General features: G+C 53.9%; 7 protein-coding genes across 7 annotated transcripts; 3 read left to right on the top strand and 4 right to left on the bottom strand.

Annotated features, from left to right (window-relative positions):
• Window positions 1–547: 547 nt before the first annotated feature.
• On the bottom strand, window positions 548–2,371 carry J4E84_005837 (uncharacterized protein; the record flags this gene model as incomplete). The annotated part of the gene is made up of 2 exons (XM_049388429.1): window positions 548–1,682; window positions 2,094–2,371. 2 exons carry the CDS (start codon window positions 2,369–2,371, stop codon window positions 548–550), a joined length of 1,413 nt encoding a protein of 470 aa, XP_049243974.1.
• A 1,184-nt stretch (window positions 2,372–3,555) lies between these two features.
• J4E84_005836 (uncharacterized protein) lies at window positions 3,556–7,428 on the top strand (the record flags this gene model as incomplete). Its single annotated transcript, XM_049388428.1, has 1 exon — window positions 3,556–7,428. The coding sequence occupies one exon, from the start codon at window positions 3,556–3,558 to the stop codon at window positions 7,426–7,428; it is 3,873 nt and encodes a 1,290-aa protein (XP_049243973.1).
• A 1,101-nt stretch (window positions 7,429–8,529) lies between these two features.
• J4E84_005835 (uncharacterized protein) lies at window positions 8,530–8,937 on the bottom strand (the record flags this gene model as incomplete). Its single annotated transcript, XM_049388427.1, has 2 exons — window positions 8,530–8,682; window positions 8,734–8,937. The coding sequence occupies 2 exons, from the start codon at window positions 8,935–8,937 to the stop codon at window positions 8,530–8,532; spliced, it is 357 nt and encodes a 118-aa protein (XP_049243972.1).
• A 2,760-nt stretch (window positions 8,938–11,697) lies between these two features.
• J4E84_005834 (uncharacterized protein) lies at window positions 11,698–12,053 on the top strand (the record flags this gene model as incomplete). Its single annotated transcript, XM_049388426.1, has 2 exons — window positions 11,698–11,703; window positions 11,820–12,053. The coding sequence occupies 2 exons, from the start codon at window positions 11,698–11,700 to the stop codon at window positions 12,051–12,053; spliced, it is 240 nt and encodes a 79-aa protein (XP_049243971.1).
• A 1,914-nt stretch (window positions 12,054–13,967) lies between these two features.
• Window positions 13,968–15,764, bottom strand: J4E84_005833 (uncharacterized protein; the record flags this gene model as incomplete). The annotated part of the gene is made up of 4 exons (XM_049388425.1): window positions 13,968–15,251; window positions 15,306–15,468; window positions 15,534–15,617; window positions 15,673–15,764. The coding sequence occupies 4 exons, from the start codon at window positions 15,762–15,764 to the stop codon at window positions 13,968–13,970; spliced, it is 1,623 nt and encodes a 540-aa protein (XP_049243970.1).
• Window positions 15,765–17,709: 1,945 nt separating this feature from the next.
• J4E84_005832 (uncharacterized protein) lies at window positions 17,710–18,104 on the bottom strand (the record flags this gene model as incomplete). Its single annotated transcript, XM_049388424.1, has 2 exons — window positions 17,710–17,916; window positions 17,973–18,104. The coding sequence occupies 2 exons, from the start codon at window positions 18,102–18,104 to the stop codon at window positions 17,710–17,712; spliced, it is 339 nt and encodes a 112-aa protein (XP_049243969.1).
• A 370-nt stretch (window positions 18,105–18,474) lies between these two features.
• Window positions 18,475–19,803, top strand: J4E84_005831 (uncharacterized protein; the record flags this gene model as incomplete). Its single annotated transcript, XM_049388423.1, has 1 exon — window positions 18,475–19,803. One exon carries the CDS (start codon window positions 18,475–18,477, stop codon window positions 19,801–19,803), a length of 1,329 nt encoding a protein of 442 aa, XP_049243968.1.
• Window positions 19,804–19,985: the final 182 nt, after the last annotated feature.

Raw genomic sequence — 19,985 nt, 5'->3', positions numbered from 1 at the left:
TTCTTCCTTTGTCTCTCATGAAGCATTGCATTGCCGGGGCTTTTCCAACCAGCGAGCCACCAGTGTACCCTTAGTACCATACTCCAACGGGGCGAGGAAGGTGGTGTAGCAGGTGGAATGGACGGACAGGGCGATCTTTAACGGAAATGGGTTGGCGTCCATGTCAAGATCTATGAATTAAAAAGTTCAGACAAGCACGGAATGATACCTCATGAATTGTGAAGGAGTTTTACATTGGTCCTACAACGCCATGAGTAACGTCCGGTGCGCATGAAGTATGAATTACGACTTACCAAGCTCTCACATGCGCCTTGCAGTCCCGTGTCTCTGTACGAATGAATCGCTTTTGATAGCGTAAGGGCTTCAGTTTCCCAAGACGTATGGTCCTGTCCGGCCTTTGCGTTTGTTAAAACCTACAACAGCTGTATTGACATAACTTTTGCGCTAATACTAAAAAGACAACGCTCTCCCGTCTGCCAAAGATATCCACCACTCCACCACCTCCACAGTCTGTATTACCACACCTTCCAACCCTTTCTCATGTCTTTCAGTAAGCCTCCTTCCATTCCGCATACAAACTGAGGTCTTCCTCCTTGACACCCACCATCTCTTCTCTAACACCGATTACACCAACCTTACCAATCGCTTCAGGGTCTTCGTATTGCGCAAGGCAAACCTTGAGCCATTCAATAACAGCCGCCTTATCCTCCACAAGAAGAACAATAGCATCGAAACCCCCAGCACCAGGAACAACGCCTCCAATCACGCCGTCGAGTTTGGAACAGTAGTCCAGCAGACGCGTCTGCTGAGGCGGCTCAATAGGCACACCAGACTTCTCGCCCATCTCGCGAATCAGCGCGCGATTACTTTCGATAATCTGTTTCAGCGCGTCGTACTTCGACTTCGCGTCCCCATCGCCTTGCTCATCAGTAGCCAGACGCGTAAGTTCAGCTGCCAGCGCCTCATTCCCCTTCTGCAGATCTTTCCAGATCCTTTCAGCTTCTTCTGCTTTCTCCGCTCTCCACGCTAGAACCTTCTTCACCATACCTGGTGTTTCGCTGCCGCAGTCGACGTCGCACATGACCAGGCGCACGCCCTTGGGCATCTTGATAGCAGCTTTTTGGATCTCGGTGTCCCATGTTGGGCCCTCGACTAAAGAGCGTAATTGTGTCGCGAAACCTGGGCTGCTGGGCTGGGGCAGGTCGCTCAGGAGGGAGGGCGAGAAACGCTTGTAGAGACAGGATCCGTAGACTGCAGAGGCGATGTCGAAACCGCTTCCGACTTTGCCTTGGGCGTGGGAGTGAGAGGCTTGAGCGAGGTTGTGGAGGACCGTTTGGCCCTTTTCTGTGTGGATATCGAAAAGTTCTTTCGGTAGGTAGAACTCTAGTACTGCGGCTGTGAAACTTGTGACGAGTGCTGCGCTGCTTCCTAATCCTGTCTTATGCGCTTCTTTTAGGCTCACGTTGAAGTCCTGGAAGCGGGATACTTTGTGCGGCTGCGAGATGATGTTGGAGCTGCGGGTGACGCCTGGGTTGGAGTAGTAGGCTTGGTCCGCTAGGATGCGGATGCTGGAGGGCTGGATGAGGGTCTTGGGGAGGAGGGCGTGGATGTAGGTGAGGGCGTATGTTAGGGCGGTTTCTATGAACGGGTTGCGGGATCGGGCGATGGATTGTTCGTGGCCGCTGGGTTGGGGTTAGTTGGACTGGTAGACTGAATCAAAGTGAAGTTTTTGATAAGATCATGCGCATCGATGTAATAGAAAAGCTTGCAGACTATTACAAGAGATGGGGTAAATCTGGAGAAGCCAGAGCACAATCAAAGCAGTAACACGATGTGACACCAACGTTCCAGTCAAGTGCTGATGTAGGCTTTGGGAATCCAGATATCATCTTGACATTGCAGCTTCATCTCGCAACAGGTCTTCAATGAACACGTGATAGATGACCATTAAGAATGCTTTACCCGATTGAGTAGAGATGCTGATGGGCTTGGAGGGGAGTGATACACAAGAAAAAGGAAAGAAGGGACGACCAATGAGATGATACGATGCAAGCGACAGACGTGGCTGATGGAGGGAGGGAAAAGGCACTTACACGCTCAACTGCGTCAAGGTGATGCCTCCATCCTGCCCCTGCGACCTGTATCCGTACTCCCAAATGGCCTCGCGGAACTGAGGACTCGTCACCAGGATCTCATTGATCGTCACGCCGGATCTCGTTTTGATAGGTTCGACCACGGTGTGAATCCTTGCGTCTAAACCGAATACCAGACCTGTGTATTCCCGGTCCAGTACGAGGTAGCCACCCGCAACTAGTACCTTTGCCGGACAAGAAACGGCCTTCGGGGTCAACGGCGCGTCCGATGGTGACATGCTGAAAGTGGAGTAGCTGGGTGCGATAGGAAGCAGCAGGATCTCGATTAGTCGGATTGATAATAGGCAGCAGTATTCGCGCAATGTTGGAGGGGGCTGGAGATGGCTGTCTCGCGGGGTGTGCAGCGTAGACTAGAGACCTGACTGCAGGCGCGGTGGGTCACTGAGCTTCTGCCACGAACTCTTGCAGCTGCCGGTATACACCGTTTCTTCGAGGATGCCGAGTGCGGTTAGGAGGAATTGTCACGATGATAATAACTTTCGTCACGTGCACGTGTACGGCGCCGCAATTCACATGCAGCAGTTCGCCTCCGATGGGCACGGCGTATGGAACCGGAACGGCGGATTTAAGCCATCAGGTGCTAGTCAAATCCTGCAGCAGGCCAGATCCATGCGGGGTGCAGGCCGTGTTCTTCTCGTCGTTCTGTCTGAGTCATCCAGAGTTCGATGGGCGTCCTGGACGGCGCGGTGCCACAATCGATCCGGCTCCGACGTTGCCAGGGACGCGAGAGAGCGCGCGTCGACGATTGGGTCGGAGGCGTATACTTCCCTCCCCGAGGGGACACGTCGCCGGGCTCGCGTGAGCGAACGCTAGGCAAACGTGGGAGCGCGACCTGCGATAATTTTTCGGCCAATTTTAGCGTCCATTGCATCGGTCCTACCTTTTCATGACGACTACGAACTGTGCGCGAAGCTTCCTTTTGACTCCCGCTAACCAACTTGCCTTCGAGGCTGACAATATCTCTCTCCAGGCCACCGTGCGCCTTGCTTTTTCTCTGTCGCATCCCCTTCTACTTCTAATAGAATTGCGACTCCTTCCGAGCATTCGACTATACACACTTGGGGCGTTAAGGTTCACTAAACACCGGCCAATTTCCCCACAACCACACGATTCCTTACATCCGAAAGCGCGTTTGTTTGACGGCCATCGTCAAATGAACCTGCACCGACGCGTAGGGATCCCGAGAATAGTAGGTGCCCTCTCCTTCAATTGCCATCAATTGCTCTCACCATCGCGACACGCGCACGCGAGCCACAAAGTTGTTGCCTAACCCCCAAAATTGGTCGCGGGCCGATGTCCAGTCGCTCGGAGCATTTCCACCATCGGAATCACACTCGAGACAAATTGTACTGACCATCGACAGTCTCACCCTATCCATCTGGAGGGCTCCTCAAATTCCTAAATGGTGTTTAAGAGTTTCCATCTCGCGCGCCAGAGTCTTGCCAAGGGCTTTACTCACGGTTATGCTCAATCAGTAGTTGCTGGTGTAAGCCAGAACAACCCCCTCGCCTCCCTCCAACACGACCGCTTCCGCAAGGGCCTCAAGAACCAACATGCCTTCACCTCGACATCGTCTACAACGAGCGCGCTCAAGGCGCTCGCCGCCGGACAACACGACCACCAGGACTCCGGTCTAGCCGCATACTACACAGCATGGCAGAAACACCAGCAGAAGACGGAGGACAAGGAGTGGTCGCAGTTCCAGTTCCGCAAGCTCATCGAATGGGATCCTGCCAGCTCCAAGGCTGCGGCGGAGGCCAAGGAGAGCAGTGTTGCGATTGAAGAGGTGGCAGAACCGGTTCCCGCGCGTGCCGGTGTCAACCGCGCATACAGCACCAGCCAAGTAGAGGACTTCAAGAAGGCTGTCGGTGGTGAAGAGGCGGAGAAGATTGCGCTGGCACAAGTGGACGAGGCAATTGCACAAGAGGTGGCACGGTACAAGGTCGATAGCGAGGTTGCCCAAGCCATTGAGGAAGAGCTTTCGCCAATAGAAGAGGCCCGTTCAGAGTCGCCCGCAACCGTTGCGGACACTCTTGTGAACTCGTCAATTCTGAGCCGCACCGAGTCGACCATCGCCACCAGCCCAATCGAAGCGCACGACGAATACACCGTACAGTTGCAGAAGTTGGCAATCAACCGCAACTATGCCGAAGTACCCGCTGTCTTCGAGGCTATGCTTCGTTCTGATGTCAAGCCATCAGCCACCGCATACAACGCCCTGCTATCTGCTGCGATCCACCTTCCCCGGGCCCAGCATCAGGTCGTCCCCAAGGCTCTGGATGTATACTCTGACATGCTTCGTCGACGTGTTGTTCCTGACACTGCTACGTACACCACCCTGATCGAACTCCTATCCGTCCGCTCTCTTGAAGTTGTTTCTCAGAAGCAAAGCTTCGAAGACAGGCGTCTGCGATACGGTGGTATGGAAGAGGAGGGCAGCTTCATGCTTCAGTCTCACGAGACTGACTATGCCATCCTCGCTGAGGACGGATCGCTCTCAGTCGCCATTAAGCTTTTCGATGCTGCCGTCCACGTCGAGGCCAACCGAACATTCTCCGAAAAGACCTACCGGCTGCTCGTCACCGCCTGCGCGGAGAGCGACCGTGTAGATGACATGGTCCGAATCTACTCCCATATGGAATCTCACAGTGTGACTCCGGCTGCCGAGATGTTCGTTCCAATGATCCAAGCTTTCGGCAAGTCTGGCGATCTGAAGAGCGCCGTTGAGTGCTACGATGAGTACAAAGCTCTGGCAATCTCAAACGACAATGGCGAGCTCGAGATTACTAGGAGAGACAACGACGTGTATGCCGCTCTTGTAAAGGCGTACACAGTATGTGGCCGCATTGAGGGAGCTGAGAAGTTCCTGTCCAAGATCGAGAGTGCGCTCGCCACACCAGAAGACGTCACTTCCGTCCGCGACATCGTCGGTCTCAAGGCTTTCCTTCCCGAATGGCTCAGGAACGGTTCTTTCGACCAAGCCTACGTGCACGCAACGGAGTACCTCAGCCCACAGGCGCGTCAGATTGCTATGGCCGCTATCTGCATCAAGGCTGCGGATCGCGATGCCGTAGAGATTGCCACTCAGGCTTTCGATGATCTTCCAGCTGAGGTTGACCTGTCACGGCCAGCCATGGCGATGGGTGCTATGCACATCCGCACTGGAAACATCGAAGCTGCTGAGGTCTTCTGGAGAATGCTCGAGCTTTCTCCCACCAAGGCCGACTTCATCGAGCCCACTGCCATGCACAGTATTGCATTAATTGGTAGTGGACACGCAGAACGCGGTCTTCGTCAAGGTCGTCAAATGTTTGCTCGCATACGGGACTCTCAGTCTGGCTCTAACCAAGCTAAGATGGAGACCGTAGAGCACATCGACGAGGCTATCGAGGTTATGGGTCAGTTCATGATGAAGCGTGGTATCTTCCTTCCGCCGCGGGCTAGCATGGAACTGATGTGGACGATGATTGAAAACGGCGGCCTAGTCACCCCAGTTGCTCACCACCTACTTGCTGGAATGGGACCTGAGGCCATCGTACAACTCAACTTCGACGACATCACGCTTCTAATGCAAGTTCAATCTGGAATTCTACTCCAGGAGGCCGAAGTTGACGTTGCTCACGTTGCACGGTTCGCCCATCTTCTCGAAGTCATCGCCGCAAATGGCACACCAGTCAACAAGACAACTTCCGGTCTTGTTGAACAAGTGCTCACCAAGCTCGACAGGGGTGATCTCCAGCATCGATGGTACGCCTACAAGCATCCCGCTCCGGAGGCTTTGTACTCACCAGCACCATTCGCCGCCTACCCTGTCCAAGCTCCTATCACCCCGTCAGCTCCCACGTTCGAGGATCAATACGACCCTTACGCCGCATCTACCGACAACAAGGGCTCTGTTGCCATCACCGAACTTCTGGAAAAGACTCACGGACGATCATCATCTCACCTCAACGAGGCTTTGATGAAGTTCAGGAACATGCGCCGAGCTGGCCGCCACCCTCGATTCTTCACTTATGCTAAGCTTATCACTGCCGCTGCCAAGGAAGACCGCCTGACTCTTGCTCATGATATCCTTAACCTCGCCAAGCAGGATGTTCCCCTCCTACCTCAGTACCGCATTGTGCGATACGGCTGGGTCACGATCCTGGACGCCATGGTCGCTGCTTGCCTTACCTGCAACCAGCGTGATCTTGCGGGAAGATATCACCAGGATTTGCTTGAGATGGGTGCTGCGCCGACAGCCAACACTTTTGGTCTCTACATTACCACGCTCAAGGAGTCGACCAAGACCTTCGATGAAGCGACTGAGGCAGTCAAGATCTTCCTCCGCGCCAAGTCTGAGGGTGTTGAGCCTTCTTCCTTCCTGTACAACGCTCTGATTGGCAAGCTTGGAAAGGCCCGACGCATCGACGACTGCCTGTTCTACTTCTCTGAGATGCGCAACCTCGGTATTCGCCCTACTTCTGTCACCTACGGTACCATTGTCAACGCTCTTTGCCGTGTCAGCGACGAGAAGTTCGCCGAGGAACTGTTCGAGGAGATGGAGAGCATGCCCAACTACAAGCCCCGTCCTGCGCCGTACCACAGCATGATGCAGTTCTTCCTGACCACCAAGCGTGATCGCAGCAAGGTTCTCAACTACTACGAGCGCATGCGTGCTAAGCGCATCGAGCCTACCACGCACACGTACAAGCTCCTCATCGACACCTACGCTACCCTTGAGCCTGTCGATATGGAGGCTGCGGAGTCGGTTCTCGAGCAAGTTCGCAGTGCTGGTGCTGTCCCGGAAGCCGTCCACTACTCATCGCTGATCCACGCCAAGGGTTGCGTCATGCACGACATGGAGGGTGCTCGTCGTCTCTTTGATACTGTGCTCGCCGACAGCCGTGTTCGTCCTCAGGCCTGCCTCTATCAGGCATTGTTCGAGGCCATGGTCGCCAACCACCAGATCGCGGATACCGAGGATGTCCTCCGCGACATGCGTGCTCGTGGCGTTGAGATGACTCCCTACATTGCCAACTCTCTCATCCACGGCTGGGCCCTTGCTCACGACATCCAGAAGGCAAAGGCTATCTACGAGTCCGTTTCCGAGAGCAGACGCGAGCCCAGCACCTACGAGGCCATGACCCGCGCCTACATGGCCGTCGAGGACCGCGCTGCCGCTATGACAGTCGTCAACGAGGGCCTGTCTCGTGGCTACCCCGCGGCTGTCGCTGGCAAGATTCTTGAGCTCGTCGGTGGTGGTCGTGCCCCCGTATCTGAGGTCGCCGCCTAAGCTATCGAACTCAGTTTCATTTGTTTCCCTTCGACTTTTCGCCTCTTGGCGCTTCGATCATACACTTTTTTACTTGATCTACTGCGACGGCCGAACAAAAAGAACTTCTCAAAACAGCCCCCGCGCCGCTCGGAGGGTGAAACCTCTAGTGGCGTGGCTGGGCATCAACATTCAACTTTCTAAAATCGCTTCTACGTTTTTCCAGCGACGGCGTTTATATCCAGGGTCTCTTTTTCCTCTAGCGAAACAACAACGATATCCCGCAACTAGCAATGGAGCTGGTGGACTGGGTAGGTCTGGCGTCTTGTCTGCATAAATGACGGGTGGTTAGGCCTAGTTGGGCTGCCTTATCTTCAAGGTTGGTTGGGAAGGGGGGGATATGGCGACGATGATCTTTCTCGTACTCTGCATCTCGTCATTGGCATGGTGTTTTCTCTGGTGGTCATTGCATCTGCGCGGTCGTTTTCGACCTGGTTTCGCTGTACAATACCCTGGATTATACCATCTCCTCTCTAGATCACGGTTGGGTTTTCGGGCAGGCGGGCGGCAAGGTGTTTAGCATCGGGTTGAGTAGATAGTTAGGCGGGATTGATATACGATCTCGTTCGAACGAATGGAAAATGTAATAAGATACTCTTCTTCGTCGGGTATAAGTGTGATGTTCGAGGAGAGAATAGAATGAGTCTTCGTCAGACGAAAGGCATAGGCACAGAGTCAATCCATTTGAAAGGATGTAATTCAGTTTCTAGTTGTCAGGTAAATGTCTTGGATTGAGTGTCTCATAGAGGCGTAGAGCAAGGCCTGACGCGATGATCAAACCGTGCTCTAGGTCTCTATGAGAGACCCAATTCAAGACATTTACCTGACAACTAGAAACTGAACGTTTTTTTGGCTTTGCTGTACCCCTACAACGCTGTAACCACAAACTCGTAGATCATGTGTAAGGATGTCTAAGACGGCTACATTCCCTCCAAACGCCGGGCTCATGTATGCTGAAATGCGCCAAACCACCGCTTTGTATCAATATCAATATGAATATCGTGAATCGTAAAGGCCAGTATGTACAATAGTCCCCTCTCTTATCCTGCCCCTTCATGAGCATCAATTGTAGTTCCTTGTCTCGGTCGCTTGGTCGGCTTCTCGTGCTAGACGGCTCTCGTTGGCGGCTTGCTGGAGGGTTTGGTTGTTCGTCTGCCGCTTCTGGGCGTCGAGCTTCTTCTGGAGGTCGCCGGATGTGGCTTTGTTTGCGCGTGCCTGGGTAGTGTGTCAGCTATCATCGTCGCAAACAAGGTTGTAGGTACATACCTCTGCTGCAGCGGCGGCGGCAGCCTTCGGATCATCTTCGCGGTTGCTGTCTCCTAGTGTCCGCGCTGGTCCTCCGACCTTGGGCTTCGCCGGCGCAACATTGTTCGGCACAGATGCTTTGGTCGCGGGCGCAGGCGCAGACCCGAGTGTGCGCCCTTGGCCTTCGAAGTTGTCTTTGGACTGTTTGCCGCAAAGGTTACCCATCTGTGGTTTTGAATGAGGAGTCGAAGTTATGGGAAGCTGAGGCAAAGGATGTTTGGTTATGAGTGTCGTAGGCGTAGTCGTCACTGTGGCTGTGCGAAGGTAGGGTCCAAGGTGCAAGGGAGAGTTGCGGAGACATTCAGCCTCGTGGCGGGGAAATGTGCATTGCGACGCGTGGGATTGGCGCCAAGTACCCGTCTCTCGGTTCCCGGCTGCGGCATCTCAGGCAGGGTGTAAACTGCGCATCCAACACTCCCGGCCTGCGTTTGCTCATCTTCTCTCATCTCTTCTTGGACGTTCTCGTCGCGTTTGTGACGGCTACGCATGACGATGATCGCAAACGTCAAGCATGCCGTAGGTGGGTACACTAGAGCGGTAGCGCAATGAGTTCTTCCGCATCCCGTGGATGGAGGACTCTCTGTCCGGTCGCACACGACGGTACCGAGGCGTGAATCGCCTCACATACGTTGGGATAGCACCGGAGCTCGGTAGCGACAGTAAGCTCGTCTCGAGGTTATCGAGCCTCGTGATTAGAGTCCTGTGATGCCTGGCTTCGGAAAAGGTACGATACACATGACAGTCGCGACTTCCAAGGCTGGAGCCAAGGGCCAATGAGGGCGCATGAGTTGGATATACGCTTTTACGCATTCGGGTTAGGCTCCATTCACTCTTCTCAAGCGCATACCTTCATCATCTCAGCCGAACCGTATCCTTTCCCTTGTAGTAGGTATTGTAAGGTTGTCTGGGTAGACCCCAAGAGGCATGATTAGTCGTATGTTTTACACTTTCAACTTACCCCTCGTACCTTGCCCGGCACTCTGATTACGCCATCGTGCTTTCCCAGTCTTGAGAACCGTGATGGCCTCCGCCATGACTTTTCGACATTGACAGACACACACTCTGAAACTCCCACCAAGGGCTCGCAAACATGGCTAATAACTGTGTAGACTGCGATCGCGATTCGGCTTTTGGAGACGACGACGACTTCTGGACCACGGATCCAATGTTTTCCTTGGGCGCGCCGGTGGCAGGTACCAAGCGTGCTGCAGACGATCTGAAAGATGATGCCGCACGAACCCGAGACCAATCAACCCCGTCCCAGCTTGAACACGGTACTCAATCTGTTGATCCAAGCTTGTGTTGCACTCATTGCCCAGAGACGTGCGACGTGCGCCCACCTAAGCGGAGGGCTTCCGCCCTGAAAGTGACCGAGTATCACGGACTCACCACCGACTCACAACCCAGCCTCGATGCCGACTGCACTTTCCCAGACGACTGCTTCGAGAAGTTCTGTCAAGAGTGCCATCTAGAGCCCTCTTGTCCTCCACTGCCTTGCCCTGCCGACGATTGCCCCGAAGACGACGCTTGCTTCGACCCCCGGTGTAACGAGAAAAACGACCATTGCACAGACGACTGTATAGACCCTCAGTGTACAAAGGCCGCTTGTCCAGACCAGTCTTGCTTCTGTCAGAAGTGCAACGATCAACCCTTCACCCTGCCTGACTCGCATCACGAGTGTCACTTCGCCCATTCCGCTCCTACGCCCGTCGGTACTGTGTACTGTTACGACACCGCGCCTTGTCACTTTCAAGAAGGCTTCCATGGAAACGACGATGGCCTGGGGTCATTTGAGACATATCCCTGCTTCTCCCAGACTCACGGGTACAACACCATCGCCGACGACCTGACAACAATAGCGTCGAGCGCGCCAACGCCAGCGCTGTCGCACAGCAACTATACTTCGCTAGAAAGCGCCTTTACTACCGAGCCATCGCCGGGCCCTGGCCAAACAGTCTTCCCACCACACTGTTACCTCAACGTCGCTGGCGACCACTGTCACATTGACAACTCGTGCTGCCATGGACCTCAAAGAGCGTGCGGTGACGCACCATCTGCATCACAACAGCAAATGGACCTTTGGAACTCGTCGATAGCACAGGGGAACGGTTTAGCCTCCAACTTTATGAACTTTGGTTTCAACCCAAGCTTACCGACAAGCCCTGTGTCAGCGGACCGCAACTCATTACACTCCTCGAATCCTTTCAGCCTAGACGCCCCAATGATGGGATTCAATGATCAGACATTCCATGATCAGTCGTGGATGCTGACGGGTTCGGCGTTTCCTAACGAGTTGCAGCCAGGGGGCTCATTCGGTGCTGCCAACAAACTCGACTTCCTCGCCTCTGCAGTCCAAAGCGAGATCTTACGGCCCAACGGGACAACGTTTGCTGGTTCAAGTTCGGCATCTGCTGCTGGAGCGACCGACGCTCAGTCCTGTGTATGCAAGTGGTACGTCGGCCCGAATTGGTTCCTTGACCCTCCAAGCCACTTCTATTCTCGAATGCTAGACGGCACATGAAAACATAAGCTAATCGGAACCTGCAGGCAACATGCGCCCGGTGTCCTCTGTCTCGCGGTCTTTGACAGCCCCGAAACCCTCCACAAACACATCAAGACCGGACACGTTGACAACTGCACACACTGCTTCTGCCAATGGGAAGGCTGCGAAGCACATTCCAAAGATTTCAAGCAACGCTCTAAGTTATCTCGTCATCTTCTCGGACATGCAGGCTACCGCCCATATGCTTGTAGCTATGAGGGCTGTGACAAGACGTTTGCAACCAACCAAGCCAAAGACAACCACGAGCGGACACACACAGGCGAGAGACCGTATGTATGCGACCGCTGTGGCTACACGACAACAACGCACACACAATTGCAAACCCACATCAGCGCGCTGCACGAGGGCAAGAAGCCGCACAAATGCCGGTTCTGCGAGTTTACATGTGCTGACTCAAGTAACTTGAGCAAGCACGAGAGGACACATCAGGTAGGCCTGGATAGACTTGCCATACAATACTACGTCTTACTAACGATGTTCACAGACTCTCCGACCGTACAGGTGTCCACACCCCAACTGCACCTTCAAGCCCGACTGCCGCTGGGAGAACCTAAAGCGACACCTGCGCCGTTCAGGTCACTGCCCACAACTGCTAGTGGAAACGAGCGAAGAATACAAGTCGTACCGCGAAGGCGTTCGACGCGAGATAGACGACTGGCACAAGCGAAACGAAGATGGAGGCCTAGGCAAGGTCGGAAGGAGGAAGGGAAGATCGTAGGTGATACCATTTGATGGAGAGATTATACCGGGGGTGAGCAATGGCGGCGGTTGTGCCTTTGGGCGACCTTACTTTTACTTTGCAATGATGCGATGAATTTACGGATTAGCGATGAACACTCCCTTCGGGGTACTATGGAGGAAATCTGGGTTATGCCCTTTTGGGTATTGGGACGGAATTAGAGTTAGGACGAGATGAAACCTGAAATATGAACGATCATTTACCAGTCATCGTTGCTTTCTTGTGCTCTTCGTGGTCTAAGTGTTTATAGATGAGACGATGGGTGCTCACACCCTCGCGATATCAACACCATAACTCCATCTTCTAGAATGCCGCTTCAGTACTATATGCAAACGCAAGCATAAGAAACCGACACTGAATCGACCCAGTCCCATCTCGTCTCATCACGTGCAGCACTTCAACCAAACACCCACCTCCCAACCAGATCTCACCCCCGCGCAATGCTAATCCCTTCTATACCCTGTACTCACGGCAGTCACGTCACGTAAGCAAAGGATCAAACACGTGTACCTGTGGCTTGTGCGTTTTGCTTCGGAGATTTGCATTCGAGAAACGTGTTGAACGGGGGGGTGTTGAACCGGCGAGCCGGGTTCGGTTGTTGGGGGGTCGGGGCAAAGGAGTTTCATGCTTATGCTATAGGTGTATGCTTGGCTATAAGTGACCACGGTTGCGTGTTTCGAGATGGCGTAAGGATTTGGGGAGGTGCCGGTAGCCAGGGTTTGGGGAAAGGGGAAAGTGATGGACGAGGGCTGGTGGATGGGGGTTTGAGACATGGGTAGAATGGCGGATATGGTTTTACTTCGGTGCTGATGTTCTAGAAATGAGGTCGTTGGGTCAACCGGACTGGGCAAAGTGACGATCTCACCGGAATTCGTAGCACAAAGCATTCACTACCCGAAAAGACAACATGTCAAATATTCCGGTATTTCCCATTGCCAAACCTAGCTATCCAAAACGCAAGCAACCCACCATCCAACCACCATCTCCTCTCTCTCTCCTCAGCATCCAAAACAGCAAAAGCCACCATTCACTAAACAACCACAAACCACACCCTCGCTCTCTCTCTCCCCTACCCAACAGGCGGGATATCGTAGAAATGATAATCAAGATAAAGCATTAACCCTTTGTCCTCGAGAGTTGGCCCCGGAAGCAAGGAGTCATATATACAATATCGCTTCCAGCGCTCTCAACTCACTCACTCTCCACAGAAAACAATCAACAGCAAGAAAGGAAAGGTTGCGCCGCATGGGATATGCGGCGGGGTATAGAACAAACGTCAATCAGCCGCGGTGGGTGGGTGGGTGGGTAGGTAGGTCAGGGTCGTATGTACCGAAGTAGATGGGAGTTTGGCGTGATTTTACTGGGGGAGAACGTCGAAGAAGGTTGTATTTTTGTTGCGCAAAGCAAAGGCTTGCTTGCGCGACAGGGGACGGTTAAGGAGCGTATTAGACACTAGACCCGAAGGCAGTCTATGGTTCGCGCTGATCGTGACAAAGCAGAGGTGTAAGTGGTCCAGCGGCCGTGGCGTGTTCGAGGGGTTCAAAGGGACCCCTGGAGGGGTAGAACGACGGCCGATGATCGGGGGGTGTGGTGGTAGGACCAAGAATCGAAGGTGTATCGCAAAAACGGGAAGAGCAACGCGTAAATCAAACATCATCGTGGCGACATTACTATTTGGAGACAGGGTCGGAGCCGATAAGTGTACTAGACCCCAGGGAGTGGACGTCTGGTGTGCTCGAGAGTAGTGGCCGTGTTAGCGAATTGGGTGGTGCTGCGGATGCGACTCGACTTTTGCCCTTTCCATACCGCGCGTAACGTGGTGGGCGTTCTGAGGTTGGAGATGACAAGGGAGCAACTAGGGAGCGTTAACAGACCCAGGCACGCAAGGACATCTTAGGGGCTTGGAGGTATCCGGTCACCTCCACTGCCATGCCCGCCAGAGTCTGTGCTGTCGCCTTCAATCGTCTTCCTCCAGTGTTGTGGCAAGCACACGCAGACCAAGGGGAAAGCCTTGATCTCGCTGTCGGATTCGACGGGTGATCGTCGGCCGCCGTTGCTTACGCCCGAGTCGCGCTGCTCGGCTTTCCGGGCTTCCCACTGCTCTGCCGATTCGGAAAGTCTTACACCTGTCGCCCAGCCGTCATCCCAGATGCCTACCACCTTGAGCATATCTCCTCTTTCTAGCTCGAACTCGTCGCCGGCACGAGGTTGGTAGGCCCAGAGAGTGGCGACGGTGTCGTTCGGGTGGATATCGTCCTGGGAATAGTAGTCTTTGAAGAACTGTAGCTGCTCGGACTGGCCGGAAGCGACACCATCCGGGCTGGAGAAGTTGCGCGTCTGGTCAGATCCAGAGAGTGGTGAAGAGCTCGCTCCGAGAGCAGAGTGGCTGGATAGAGAACCTTGTCGTTTAGGGAGGTTACCGGCGAGATGGCCACGTATCGACTCGGGTGAATCAAAGGCACCAAGTTGTGAACCACCGTATGCGGTCATACGGCCGCCTCGATCGCTGTTCTGGCCCGAGGACTCTGATCCTTCCAAAGCCGACATACGCTGAACACGGGCACCGGGGAGAATGGTAGCGGGAGATTGGCCGTCGCCTCCGTAGCTCATAGGTGGCATGGGCCCCTTGGGAGAGTGGCGTCGCGATGGCGATGGTGTGTTGAAGACGCTTCCAGCCTGGCTGTTCTTCTTGTGCCGCATGCGCATGCAGCAGAAGATGGCGGCTGCGATGATTACCGCAGCGCCGACGAGTGATCCAATGACGATACCAGCGATGGCGCCTCCAGAAAGACCAGAATCACCTCCACCAGATCCGGCGCCGGCTGTGGAGCTTGGGGAAGAGGACGAAGTGCTTGAGGGGAACACTGGAGGCATCGAGACGGTTGTAGGCAGGTCAATGCCTACGCAGCGCGATTCGACGTTTGCGTTGACGCAGCAAGAGTCTGTAGAGTTGACGGTGCTAGTGGAACAGAAGAGGCAGAGTCCTTGGAGGTTGCCATTGTATCCACATTCGCTGGGCTCGTTTTCGGTCGCGTCGATACAGCTGCTGCTGAGAGAGTTGGCAGGGTTGGAGCAGCGGGCGAAGTCAGAGCGGATTTCCGGGACTGCATTGTTACCAGGTGTGCCGCACAGATCCGGGCTTGATACGATGACCTGTTCGCTGATGGCAAAGTCGGCCTGAGATGGTCAGCATTTCGACGCGAGAAAGGACGACAAAGGCGGTCTACATACGCAGGCACCAGCACAAAGCGGTGTCGCTTCCGTGTCGCCGAGTCCGCAGCTGTTCTTGGAGGATTGGATGATGGCGTTACAAAGGACAGTCGTTGTGTAACGAGCATAGAGGTTGGTAGTGCTAGTAAGGTTGACGCTTGAGCATCCCAATATATTCTCGTACCTGGGATGCGTTAGTTTTTCTGGTACATATGAACAGTCGCGTGGTACGACTTGAACTAGACTGACTGTCGCTGTGCATATCCGGTACCAATGTAATTCTTCAAGCCCTCGTCGAACGACTGGGTGTCTGAAACGTATTGGAGAAATGGACTATGCGCGTTCACTGTTAGCTATCACTCTGTCTATCAAAACACATTTGACGTACAAGTTCGCGGTCAAATTGGTGTCGACAGAGGCGGAGGAAAAGGCCGGGCAGGCGGTTGAGCCCTGAAGCGACACGCAACTCCGTTGAGCCATTGCGGACGGTATCGATGCGGCGACGACAGCGAAGACGGCAGCCCTTTTTATTCCAGAGCGGGATTGCTTTTGGGAACAGGAGGTAGTAGTTGGGCGACGATAAGGTTCGGAGAGAATCATAGCGCCAACATGGTCGCAGCACTGGCACGGGCGCATGCTGAGTATATCTGTACGCGTAGAAGCTGTATGGCTTGTCGATAGATCCAATCCTAGGAAGTGGCCGTGGTGGAGTAGGGTAATCGACGATGGCGGGCCAGTAGGAGACGCGCAGCTTCACGAGTCCATTCGCGACATGTAGATAGGCCTCGGGGATGGGGTATATCTATGTAGGTGTCGAGATGGCGATGCAAGAGTATTAGAAAATAGAGACCGTATCGGTGGGGTGCCGGTCTAAGAAGGGAAGGAGAGGGCCTGGCTCGCAGTGGCAGAAAGAGCGTACTGGGTAGGGAAGCTGCGATGGGCCTCTACAGTGGAGAGAGGAAGGCACGCTTGAGCCTTGGGGGATGGTCAACACGCACGAACAGCGAGGCTACCGCGTCGGCTAGCTCCTGCTTCGGCGTCAGGGATCAGGGGTCCGGTCGTTCTTTCTGCGCGCGGTGATTGGGCTGACCCTGCCGAGGGGAAATGAGATGTACCTGGCCTAAAATTATCCTCCGATGCTTTTCGTCTCAGGTGCCTGGCGATGGACTGCGACTCCAGCTGGTCGAGTGATTAGGTATAAGACGGCCGTTTATACGACCTCGACAACGACCCACCGCATGCCCGCCGTGTGCAACCTCTCTCGACGGCAGCCCGCAGCGCTCCATGCTGACCCGCAGCCATCTGCAGCACAATGCAGCACGACGCATGCGGCATAGCGTCTGCCTGCACACACTAACAGTTGAACCGACCTGCTGGATTAGTCCGCTGTTTCAATATACAAATACTGCTGTCCACCGCGCGACCGGTCCGCTGCGGATGGCATTGTTGTGTTGCAGCGCATAACGTCGAGCCTGTGCCTGAGACCGTCCGCCCTCAGCACAACCACGTCGCTTCGTCTCACGACGCTCCCCGCAATTGTGGACGCCTATGCGACGTGGCCATGCGCTGTTCGAACGGCGCATGGGGCTTGCGGAGCCTCCAGCCTCGTCCTTAGCGGCGTCCATCGTTCTGTTTACTGTGCGCGCTGCGTAGCTTGCTGCAGCGCCCGTTGACCCTCGGCCCTTTCCTACTGCAGACTAGCTAACGGCCCGCTCCCTCAACCAGAACCATTGTTTACTCTGAGCCTGCGACGATCCGCCCTGATCTGCATCACCAGCCATATCCACCACATCTACGGTGGATTCGAGTTCCCTAGCATGTGTTGCGTCACTATCACACCTAGTACGCCGCAGAGGACCACTACCGATGACTGACGTCTGTGTCACGCTGCACTTACGCCGCATCACCATTACATGCACTACCTGTCCAACTTGGTCCCCAGCCTTCTTTGACTCCAGGGTCGAAGATCAATCTGTTTCGTTATTGGGATCATCTCTAAAAACTCTCTGTGATCTGCGCTATCAAGATCCAAGCGTCCAGCCATCCTCTCCACCGTCAATCAGCCACGTCCCAAGACTTTCCCCAGCATTCAGAGCATCAGTCACCATGGACTCCTTGTCCTCAGTCACTATGCAAGCTTTTGCGGCGTCATCACGTCCACAGTTCTCAGGCACGGAGCATCTGACACTGCTTGTTTTAACTTTACGTCTTGCGGGGATGTGGTCAATGCGACTCAGGCAAACCTGACTTCCGGATTGAAGTCTATCTTGGACTACTATACTCGTTGCTCAAGACGTCGCTAATCGTTTTTAGTCTTGTGCAACATCAACACCTTTCCGGGTATAAAACGCCTATCCATGTCGGAAAACAATATCGCCGTGAACACTCGCCGAGGTATACCAACTTACGCAAGCACCCAAGCCGCCTAGAATTGATTCGATTGATCACCAAAGTCAATGCAGCTCTGCTTGAGCGTCTCTTTGATCGCCCACGCAGTCCACGGCTCTTCAACGGGCACTAAAACTTTACCTACGGTGGCTCCCTTCTGACCTGCCTTACGCGCCGAGGTGAACAGGGCATGCCTGTTTACCTGAACTTGGATGTTATAGCACTTGGGCGGACCGGTCGTTAACTACGTATTAAGATCAGTATGGGTGACGAAGACGATGGTGCAAAAACATTACTTACATTCTGCATGTCCAGTCTGTAGTTTTCGTCCTCGTAGATGGTCTTCTGGATAGATGGTAAACCGCCCTCGAGCTTATTGTCCGGGATGCCGTCGATGAAGGCGAGGAGAGCTTTGCGGAACTTCTTACCCATATTGATGCTTACTTGTAGGATGGATTCTATGGGTCTATGGTTGTATTGTCTTGAGGTTGCGGTGGAGAGTGTGCTCGATAAGATGTGCCTGCTCCATTTCTGCAGGTCTTGATATCTGTCTGGCAGTGTGAAGGTACATGGGATACTCTATTCGCGCTGACATTTGACATCAGCGCATCGTGAATATTCAGCGCCACTGTGTGTATTCACTTTCAATGCCCTGAAGAGCTTGTCGCTGATTCGCCGTGCGCAAACGAAGCAGGTGAAAGCGATCAGCACTGTCTTTGTTTGCTTGTAACTACGCCTCCTCACTTCTACCCTCCTAACATCGACACCACACCACGGTCACCAACCTCAGCAGCCCATTATCATGGATTCAACGCCAACTGTACCTCGAAATATTGAACAACCAGGCCTATACTGGAAGCCAGGTCTCTTCGGCGCGAGACCAACATGGACCAAAGAGCCCTCCATTGACAAGGCCACAGAGCTGGCGCGAAAACATTTAGAGTTGCCACAAGATGAGCTTATTGAACTGAAGCCCTTCGCCGAAGGCGCCTTCAACAAACTATACGAGATCTCCTGCTCCAAAGGCCAATTCGTCTTTCGTGTCACGCTACCTGTAGCACCAAAAGTCAAGACCAGTAGCGAGGTCGCTACTTTAGGCTTCCTCGGCCAGAAGACCAACATTCCAGTCCCCGAGATTGTTGCACACAGCGAGAATTTTGAAGATTCTCTGGGCTTTGAATGGATACTTATGGAGCGTATGCCTGGCCGTCCACTCCGAGAAGTATGGCATGAGATGTCCTGGCTTCACAAAGAGCTTCTGGTCCAGCAAATAGTAGCCTTCATGGTTCAGCTATATCATTTAAAGCTCTCTGGTATAGGCAGTCTTCACTCCAATGGGTCGCCTACCATCAGCGGACGCAGCACACACTACACAGTCGGAGAGGCAGTCACACAAGCTTTCTTCGTAGAAGATCACATCCAGCAGCCCATCTACCGCGGTCGGTTCGCAAGCAGCCACAGCTTCGTGGACGCTCACATGGCGTTCCTGCAGCACGACATCACCAAGCTTCAACGCGCAGAAGACTCAGATAGCTACGACTCTGACGACGAAGAACAAGCCGAAGGCATGTCAGAGATCTATTCCAAACTCCAAAAGGTGATTCCGAAGATCTTCACAACACCAGCGGAGGAGCACGAACATGAAGAATCGATACTGTTCAACGGCGACATATCCTTGAACAACATTCTCGTCTCCTCTTCCGGCAGTCTAGTCGGCATCGTAGACTGGGAATGCACAACCACAGTACCACCCTGGCACGCCTGTCAAATCCCCCAGTTCCTCGACGGTCTCCTACCCACATCCACTACTACACAACCCCAACCACCTCTCCCCCTCACCCCCGAAGCACTCGCCGACAAAGACGCCGTACAGTTCCACAACGAACAGCTTCAAGCCTACGAGCTCACCTGTCTACGCACCTTCTTCGTTGAAGAGATGCGCAGACAGTGTCCGGAGTGGTTGGTGCAATGGAAGGATGGGGCAAAGAAGAGGGATGTGTTGATTGCGATTGAAGAGTGTGGCGATGATAGTCAGTGGACGTTGATTAATGGATGGCTGGATGTTGTGTTGGAGGGGAGGGAGCCGAAGAAGGGGTTGTTGGAGGCGATGTGGACGCCTGTTGGCGAGTAGGTTGGAGTGTTGGAGCTGAACAGGCCGTACGGCTGCAAATGCGAAGTAGGGGACTGCCTTTCTGAGGAGAAATATGCAAGAATGTAGGCAGCACTAGTACTTTAAATGTTGCCCAAGCCTTTGTCGCATGTGTATAATGTCTTTCATATCTACGATTTTGTGAACTCTATATTGCCATAGTC

The sequence above is a fragment of the Alternaria hordeiaustralica genome (assembly GCF_023758085.1).
Source record: "Alternaria hordeiaustralica strain BMP 2776 chromosome Unknown scaffold_10, whole genome shotgun sequence".
NCBI classification, from domain to species: Eukaryota; Fungi; Ascomycota; class Dothideomycetes; order Pleosporales; family Pleosporaceae; genus Alternaria; species Alternaria hordeiaustralica.
Note: the sequence above shows the minus strand (reverse complement) of the source record. Positions and strands in the feature narration are given on the sequence as shown.